The 9,157-nt window shown below is 45.3% G+C and overlaps 1 protein-coding gene across 5 annotated transcripts in view; it reads left to right on the forward strand.

Annotated features, from left to right (window-relative positions):
* Nucleotides 1-7,090, forward strand: part of LOC125036596 (lysosomal alpha-mannosidase-like) — a 13,982-nt gene extending 6,892 nt beyond the window's left edge. For 3 of the 5 annotated variants that reach the window (XM_047629323.1, XM_047629326.1, XM_047629327.1), the window contains exons 7-21: nt 16-152; nt 741-874; nt 2,393-2,612; nt 2,821-3,014; nt 3,183-3,397; nt 3,587-3,816; nt 4,112-4,201; nt 4,362-4,506; nt 4,632-4,749; nt 5,066-5,166; nt 5,373-5,509; nt 5,614-5,762; nt 5,950-6,085; nt 6,299-6,448; nt 6,702-7,090. In XM_047629323.1, coding sequence (XP_047485279.1) covers nt 16-152; nt 741-874; nt 2,393-2,612; nt 2,821-3,014; nt 3,183-3,397; nt 3,587-3,816; nt 4,112-4,201; nt 4,362-4,506; nt 4,632-4,749; nt 5,066-5,166; nt 5,373-5,509; nt 5,614-5,762; nt 5,950-6,085; nt 6,299-6,448; nt 6,702-6,938 — 2,393 coding nt within the window. In that variant the 3' untranslated portion in view covers nt 6,939-7,090. Of the gene's footprint in view, nt 1-15; nt 153-740; nt 875-1,171; nt 1,306-1,551; nt 1,686-2,392; nt 2,613-2,820; nt 3,015-3,182; nt 3,398-3,586; nt 3,817-4,111; nt 4,202-4,361; nt 4,507-4,631; nt 4,750-5,065; nt 5,167-5,372; nt 5,510-5,613; nt 5,763-5,949; nt 6,086-6,298; nt 6,449-6,701 lie in introns of all 5 variants that reach the window. The other 2 variants (XM_047629325.1, XM_047629324.1) reach the window with 2 other exon arrangements.
* Nucleotides 7,091-9,157: the final 2,067 nt, after the last annotated feature.

The raw sequence follows: 9,157 nt of genomic DNA on the forward strand, positions 1-9,157 counted from the left end.
TGTCCGCTTCCCCAGGGAAATCGGCGTGGCTGTTCACAGGTGTTCTTCCCAACGGCTACGGCCCCCCGAGCGGCTTCTGCTTCGACATTAACTGTCGTGACGAGCCCATCATGGACGACCCACGACTTCACGATTATAACGTCGATCAAAAGGTTAGTTTTTTGAAGATGATTATATGAAATGTTAGCTGAAAGAATTATGAAAATATATTTGTTAATGTCTATATTCCACACTGAAATATAGTTTGTAAATATACACTCCCTCTCTAAATTGCTTTTCATATATGCATATTACCTTGTGCTTCGTTAAAGCTTTTGGGTGTTTATAGTTCTCTGTTGACAAGTATTTAATGGTAACGCTCGTCTTCTGTTTCACATGACATCATTTTACAACTGATTGATTTTTTTTATATGTCAATGCCCTTGTTCTGTTCGATAAAATCATTTAGAAAAACAGTTTCGGAATGAAAGCGAGGGAGCGTGTTGAAAAGATAGGTAGGTCACCTCTGCACTTTACAAGTCGTCACTCACGGAACATGAATTTGTCGACCTTGCTCGTAATTTGCTATATATGTTATCGTTAATGTAAATATAAATAACACATTTTTTGGGGGGGTTCAAACTCAGTCGGATATTCAGCAGATTATCGACCGTTCTCATAAAGTGCAGACGTGAATAACCTATGCTTGTAAAAATCACTTGGAAACTCATGTTGTGATGAGTGACGACTCGTATGGTCAGGTGGACGACTTCTTGAAGGCCGCGCAGGACCAGGCCAAAGGTTACGCCTCTGACCACATCATCATGACCATGGGAGAGGATTTTAACTATCAGAGTGGCGACATGTGGTACAAGAACCTCGACAAGTTAATCTGGTACGATGCATGGGTTCGTGAGCCCTTTGGTGAGCTGTGGATGAATGGCCATGGGACTTTCCTCGCTGTTTTTACTGTTGCTGCTCTGTATTTTGATTGTGCTTTAGACCTTGGCATGTTCCTCTCCCCTGCCCTGTGCTACGTCTCTTTTGGTATTGTATGTTGGGGTTATTTTTTATATTCCAATGTGCGTGTTCCTTGCGCTATTTCCCTCGTTTCCCAGTCATTCTTTTTCCTAGCTTTTGACCTTTCTTGTTTCAACTCTGCATACGCTTTCTGCTTGATCACCTGCCTCAGGTTAATGACTTCCTGAAGGCCACAGCTGACGAGGCAAAGGGTTACGCGAGTAATGACATCATAATGACCATGGGAAGTGACTTCAATTACCAGTCAGCTGACATGTATTACAAAAATATCGACAAGCTGATAAGGTAAGAGTGTTTTGCAAATGTAAACACAAAACTGACAAGAGAATACAACAACAACGAAAAAGGCAAGCATTAGACAGGAGATCTGGTCCTGGAATCACTAGTTGCAGGTTAGTCTCCTGTCTTTATTTTAGACGGCATCGCGAAAGGGTGTGAAGACGGGCACTTTGGAGGACATTCCCTAGGGAGTTGGTAAGTCTGATTCTCTCTTAAACGGATTTCTGAAAGGTTGGCAACACTGGCTCTCAGGTCGATGGGTTCCTGAAGGCGGCGAGCGAGGAGGCCGAGGGCTATGCAACTAATGACATCATTATGACAATGGGGATGGACTTCCATTACATGAATGCTCATGCTTGGTACAAAAACCTGGATAAGCTTATCAGGTAAGGCGTTTGTTTGGGCTTGGGCCATGTACGTTCAAATGTTATTTATCAAAATAAAGATCACTTTGAAAATAAACAACCTAATAGATAGATAGATGCTGTATCTATTAAAGGACATTTCCTTGGGTTAGCTCAAGGGTTGACATTAGTTCCAAACAATTGTGCAAGATAGTATGTGTATATTGTTCTTGGTAGGTTCTTTGATTGGAAAGCTGAGTGCGGTCCTTAACAATACTGGGGTGAATAGAGGTGGAAAATACAGGAGAGCGCCAAGCGTGGTAGCCAGGGGTCACTGATGTGGCTGGGCACCACGGTGGGTAAGGACTAAGTTCAGTCGAGTCAGCACCATCTGGCAGACACTATTCGAGTCGACATTAGTTGGCACAGGCCGGTCTCCCTCCCTAGACATAGCCTAGGCGAGGCTCAGCTTCGCATATCGGACTTCACCTTATCTTTAAAATAAATGGAACACAATGATATAAGCAAATTGAGAATTCATAACCCATTAGTGTCTGCGCGTATATATCACATATTCACAGTATGTATTAGTTCTTTTATTCAGAATTTTATCCTCGGGTACTCTATAAATATTGCACACACACATTTATTTATAAACACGCATACATGTATACACACTATATCCCAAATTACTGGTAAATTTCAAGCTTCATTTGTTCTTCAAATGTCCCTCATCACCTTTCACTCAGGCACGTAAACGCCCGTCAGGAGAACGGGTCAAAGGTCAACGTGTTCTACTCGACCCCGTCCTGCTACCTGAAGGCCCTGCACGACGCCGGCCTCACGTGGCCCACGAAGAGCGACGATTTCTTCCCCTACGCGTCGGGGAACCACAGCTACTGGACGGGCTACTTCACCTCCAGACCCACGCTCAAGGGTTACGTCAGGAAGACCAACAACTTCCTGCAGGTGTGTGGAACGCATTTTTTTTACTCTCTATTCTGTTCATATTCCTTCTTCATCAATTGTTCCACATAAATCTCTTTCCTTTTTCCTGATCTGTCTTCATTGTAAAAATGAAAAAGAGAAGCTCTAGCAGCTGAATTCTCTCTCTCTCTATTCTTTCTTTCCCGCTCCCTTACCTGCTTAGCCCTCTAACACCCCCTTCCTCCCGCAGGCGGTGAAACAGTTGTCCTCCATACTTGGAATGGGCCAGGATCCCCGCCTGGAGCGCCTGAAGGAGGCAATGGGAGTCCTGCAGCATCACGACGCCGTCTCAGGAACCGCCAAGCAGCACGTGACGAACGACTACTCGGAGAGGCTCTCGCAGGGCGTGAGCGAGTCCTTTCAGATGGTGACTGAGGCATATAGGTGCGTTCCTTGCGTGTGTGCTAATCAGTGGGTCCGAAGAAATAAAAATCTTAATAACCACAGTTAGATAAAAACAAGTGTATGGGAATACTGTCAAACTTTGCACGATGACTTATCAGAGAGGGAGACACATCTCACCCCAGCTTGTAACGCTTAATTTCTTGGCAGCCAATTGAATGCAGCTGAAGGGGGCGACGAGGGAGGTCCAGTGGCCGGCGCGACGACCGTCTTCTGCCCTCTTCTGAATGTTTCTTCGTGCCCTGCTTCCGAGGCGTCCGAGGCCTTCGCCGTCACGTTGTACAACCCCCTGGCCCGGCCCCGCTCCTTCCACGTGCGTGTGCCGGTGCCAGGCGGAGCCGGATACAAGGTCACGGACCTCCAGGGTCAGGGAACAAGAATTGCAATTTTAATGCGTTTGCTATATTTGGATAAATTACTATCCCTTACAAATGCAGACAAAGTACGCACACCAGCGTTCATACATTCATAAGGTTACTCTTAAATTAAAACACATTAAATAGCTAATGTAAGGCACAAAGCATCTAAAGATTGACTCTGAACTCTGCAAGCAGGCCACGCCGTCGTGAGCCAACTCGTTCCCGTGCCCGACGCGGTGCTGCAGGTCCCGGGCCGAAACTCGTCCGCGACCTTCGAGCTGGTGTTCCTCGCGCAGGATATTCCTCCATTGGGCCTCCTGCAGTTCCACGTACAGAGGACGGCCAACCTCCGTTTCCAGAAGGAGCAGATGTCGCAGATCCTTCGGCCAGAGCGAGGCCTCAAGGACATCGAAGTGAATCTCGGGGTGAGTCGCTCTTACACGCTGTAGGGCGTTTATGCTTTGTGGAAGAAGGGAGAAAGGAAATTGAGATGATAAAAACAGTGGCAACTAATAATTATGATGGTATAATTACAAAAGAGTACATATAAGTTGTTTTAAATATTTTACCGTTTCCATCTACTGGTCTATGCTTCTTGGAAAAATATTTAACAGGGTCTATTATGAAACCATTTAAGCTAATGTAAACAGCGAACGTGAGATTAATCAGTAATTACTGTCACGTAGATATACTATCTAGAAGTGCTTTTTCATGATTCAGGATCAGGGCCTGGCAGTGTTGCTGGACAAGGACACTGGCCTCCTGAAGTCCATCGGTGTTGTTCGTCCCGACGGCATCACCATGATCAAGGTGAGGGTGGCTTCTGGTAGTGGCTGAAGGGGTAACCTCAAGGTGATAAACATTTCATGGAAAGCCACACGCCTACTTACCGTTTACTGTCATTTTTGGATGTTTCCCTTTTTCTGCTATTATGACATGAAAATTTAAATCAAATTTTTCCTTCCCGAAGGTGAACCAAACGTATCTATGGTACGCAGGAATGAGTGGAAATAATAGCCAGGAGGAATTCCGCGCTTCCGGAGCATACATCTTCCGGCCGGACGGCGCCCACGCTAAGCCGGTGGCCGCCGCTGCCAACGTCACTATCGTCCAAGGTGTGAATCCCAAAACTAATGTTGAATAAGCCAGTGCGATTCGCCTCCTTGTGATGCCGCAGATCAACATTCCGAGATTTATTTTGTAAACCTATATCATCTTACCCTTTTCGTGTGCTCTGCAGGTCCTCTGGTGGCTGAGATACACCAGGTGTGGACGCCTTGGGTCAGCCAGGTCATTCGCATTTATAAGGAAGAACTCACTCTAGAGATGGAGTGGCTTGTGGGTCCGATTCCCATCAAGTGAGTAACCGCCAGTTAGTTACTAAATTAAGGCGTAATGCGGGGGACATGGCCCATAGTGAAGTTCACAGGACCCATGTTCACATAGAGGCATTTGCACGTAGGGATGGCTTATAGCTGCAGCGATCTATATATGCAGCCGTCGAAAGCTTGGACTCCAGGAAGTTCAAAACGCTCTCGATAAGAAACGTGAATGGTCTTGATTTAGTAAATTGATTCTGGTCTTTTCAGTTTACATTACACTACCGCTGAAGATGGCTACCAAGCGGCATAATACCCATAAGAAAATTTTGAAAATGCCCATCTCCCCCCGCAGGGACGGCATCGGGAAGGAGGTCGTGAGCAGAGTGATCTGGCCAGACGTCTCCACCAACGGAACCTTCTACACGGACGCCAACGGAAGGGAGATGATTAAGCGTGAGTGACTCTATCGATTGATAGCAATTTTACTCTGAATTTTCATTTGGTTATTTGACCTGGAGGGGAAGAAAGAGAGAGAGAGAGAGAGAGAGAGAGAGAGAGAGAGAGAGAGAGAGAGAGAGAGAGAGAGAGAGAGAGAGAGAGAGAGAGAGAGAGAGAGAGAGAGAGAGAGAGCTAAAGCTGTGGTTTACTCCCTGCCTCAGGAGTGAAGAACTACCGGCCCACGTGGCAGCTGCACAACGTGGAGCCCGTTGCAGGCAACTACTACCCAGTCAACTCCAGGCTGGTCGTCAGCGGCGGCCCCGACTTCCAGGCAGCGCTCATGAATGACCGCTCGCAGGTGAATGCAATTTATATTTCTGTTAATATGAAGGTGAAAAGCCGGTAAACATCCCCGTGTCAAAATGCACACACGAATCTTGAATAATCTGAATAATTCGAAAGGGCGGAACATCGCTGGACGACGGCCACATGGAACTCATGTTGCACCGCCGCCTCCTGCACGACGACGCTTTCGGGGTCGGCGAACCGCTCAACGAGACTGCTTTCGGGGAGGGTCTGGTGGCCAGGGGGAAGCTCTTCCTCCTCCACAGGTGTGTTCTGAAGGAGGAAGGTTGCAGAAGATCGGTCGGTCAAGATCCTGCTTTCCTGCCACAGATAACCTTTTTTTCTCCATGCCTCTGTTATTCGAAATATCCATTAAATTCATGATTAAGAATATGGGATACGGCTTTTGAAATGTTCGTGTTTTCCCTCCCTGCATTTGCCTTTTTCAAACAGCGACTTTGCGAGTGACGACTGCGACTTCGGGTGTCTGCATCGCAGCCTGGGAGAAAAGCTGATGCTTGAGCCCATCATCTCTTTCACGGCCACCGCCAAGCCCGCTCACGCCTGGAGGTCCTCTGTCAAGGCCAAGGTGAGACTCATTTCTCCGTATTGACGGTTGGAGCGTGGAGGAGAAAGGTTGAAATGAGATAGGATGTCGAAAGGAAGAGAGAGAGAGAGAGAGAGAGAGAGAGAGAGAGAGAGAGAGAGAGAGAGAGAGAGAGAGAGAGAGAGAGAGAGAGAGAGAGAGAGAGAGAGAGAGTAAATCAATCTTCTCACTGCTCTTTCCTCCCGATGCCTACAGTGGTCCGCGCTGACTCGCAGCCTCCCTGACAACGTCCATCTGCTGACCCTGGAGCCTTTCGGGACGGACGCCCTGCTGCTCCGCCTGGAACACATGTACGAGGCCGGGGAGAGCAAACAGCATAGCCAGCCCGCCTCGGTGGACCTCAAGGTCAGAGAACATCAGGCTCTTCATTCTCACTGCCTCTTTCAGACACTGTTAAGTCGTTTTTGCTATATTATAAGATCAGACACACACGCATGTCTGTTAGATAGGTCCTTAAGATTTTCAACCATTAACTTTTTTTTTTCTGAAAGCTCTGCATATAAGCATAACACATACTTTCTGCATATCTCAGAATAATCTAAAAAGGTCTAAGAAATGGTCCTTTGTAGCTCAATCTGTAAATACCCCAATATTGCAGGGTTTGCTAGCCGACTGGGAGGTGACGAGTGCCGTCGAAACCACACTGGCCGCTGACCTGAGGAAGGAGGACTTGCACCGTTACGAGTGGAAGGTGTCCTCTACGTCCCGCCAGTCCAACATGATCCCCAGAACTCAAGGGAACGCCAGTGGAGGCTCTGAGAAGGACCTCGTTGTCTCTCTGCAACCCATGGAGATCAGGACCTTCATTCTCACAGTCAAGAAACTGTCTCCTTAATTCCAATGGAATATTCTCTTTCATTTTCTTTTTGCTTAAAATTAAATTGTTTTCTTCCAATTTACGGTTATCACAGTGATGTACTTTTCGATTTTCATTAATATTATAATCATTGTGATTTGATACTAATACCATATGAACACAGTGAAGTATATGGTGTTTGTATATCCTTTAATGACATAAAATGCACAGCTGAGTAAGGTCACGGACGAAAGTCGTGTACAATGAATGGAGTTTCGAAACCCTGCTAATGCAACCCATTGGTTGTTTAATACAGATTTCGAAGCATGTTTTACAAGAGCTTCGTCCGTACTCCTTGGCCGTATATCAGCTTAAACAATAACATGCAAGGGGTGTAAAGGGAGTCGATTTTTCTATATTGTTTCCATAATTCCATGGAAAACTTTTTGGCTTATACCCGTCTAGCAGAACATATTTCTATGCCACAGAATTTAGCAAGTGACCACCATCCATTAGATTTACAAATCAAATCGCAAGCAAGTTAAAAACAGAAAGGGTATTTTAAAGGTCGTTATTATAAACACCAATACAACAAAGTTTGCATTCGAAGGGACTGTCGGACCAACATATTTTATTTTTAGTTAACAGTGGTACCAGATCTTTCGTTGGTCCTCGTAAGTGAAGATGAAATTGTGGTTTGCAGCAGTCGTTCAGTTTATGCAAATGTGTGTGTGTGTGTGTGTGTGTGTGTGTGTGTGTGTGTGTGTGTGTGTGTGTGTGTGTGTGTGTGTGTGTGTGTGTCGATAAATGCATATAAATATAAAATCCTATTTTGCTTCCTTCATTGGTCTATATTTTACTCGAGATATAGTCAAATTAGCTCGCTCAAGCTAGAAACTGCAAAGTCATCTTACAGGGTCGTTGTAGGTGAATGCAAGGCCACACACAAGATGGAGATAACACGCCCGTTTAAAGTCCTTTGAAAAGTGACTTTAAAGAAGCCATTTTAACAAAATTACAAGAATATATAAATGGTTTCAAAGAAGCATTATAATTGCAAGCAAAACGAATTCTGACATAAGGGCGAGACAGAATCTGTGGCACTCTAGATCATGATCGTGCTGCGTGGGGAATGACTTCGATCGATCTTGCTTTTCAACTACTAGGTTGTTTATTAAGATTTAAAAAGACAGCAAAGTATAGACAGCAAAGGTTAGAATTAATATAAAAAAATCAGCCAATGTAAACATCACGGGGGAGTTCATGTGTAATTTTGACAATATTGGTAGAGGACTTGTGGCGGCCTCGTAAGGACTCGAGTAGCACTGTACTGACACCGCATCATAGTCAACGAGGCAGGCAAACAGGTCATTTTCACAATCTGACCAATCGTTGTCGTAGACAGGGCAACCTGCCGGGCAGATGGAGAAAGTTTCGGTACAAGTATTAAGGGAGGGGTGAGGCTGGGCAGGAAGAGGTTTGCCAGTGAGATCAGTCAGGATAGATAAAGCAGGAGCGTGTAACTATGTAACTGTGGCATGGAAGGAAACTTTTCCTGCTTGTTTTTGGAAGAGGATAGTGTCTAATTATGGGGCTGTAAGGGGAATCACAAAAAGCGATCCCTCTTAGCTGGGATAAAAATAGTACTTAAAAAAATGTAGAGGTAGAAGCAGTTGAAAGATGAAGACGGGAAGAAGGGGAGTGGTGTTGAGTGAAACAGTACTGCGGATTAATGGTTAATGGCTAAACATTTAACATAAAGATACTAGACATTAAAATGATGTAGCACTATAGGGAGGCATAGTATTGGAAAGGATAAGGAGGGGGTGACTTAATAATTAGGTGCTACATGTCAACTATCGTATAGCAGTAGGAAATTACTGGAAAGGGTAAAGGTGGAGAAGAATAAATGGGTCAAGGTAGGAGTAAACAAAGGGAATTGGATCAAATAAAGGATATGTACGCATCTGAGGAAGGAGAACAGATTGTCAAAGGAGAAAGTGTGGGATTCCTTACGGATGTCTAACAGATTGGGAAGTCGGGAAAGGGAGGATGGGTGAGGGAAAGCAGAGGTACAGGCTGCAGTCAAGCATGGATAGGACAACAGAATGTGTGAAACTGAAGGAGAAACCTTACGTTGGGAACATATGGGCTGATTAGAATGTGACATGAGATAGGAGTGCGTAAGGCGGGCAAGAATATGAATATTGAAGCATTGAGTGGAGACAAGGAAATGAGTGAGGACAGAAGAGGAGATA

This window comes from Penaeus chinensis, chromosome 21, assembly GCF_019202785.1.
Source record: "Penaeus chinensis breed Huanghai No. 1 chromosome 21, ASM1920278v2, whole genome shotgun sequence".
Classification (NCBI taxonomy): domain Eukaryota; kingdom Metazoa; phylum Arthropoda; class Malacostraca; order Decapoda; family Penaeidae; genus Penaeus; species Penaeus chinensis.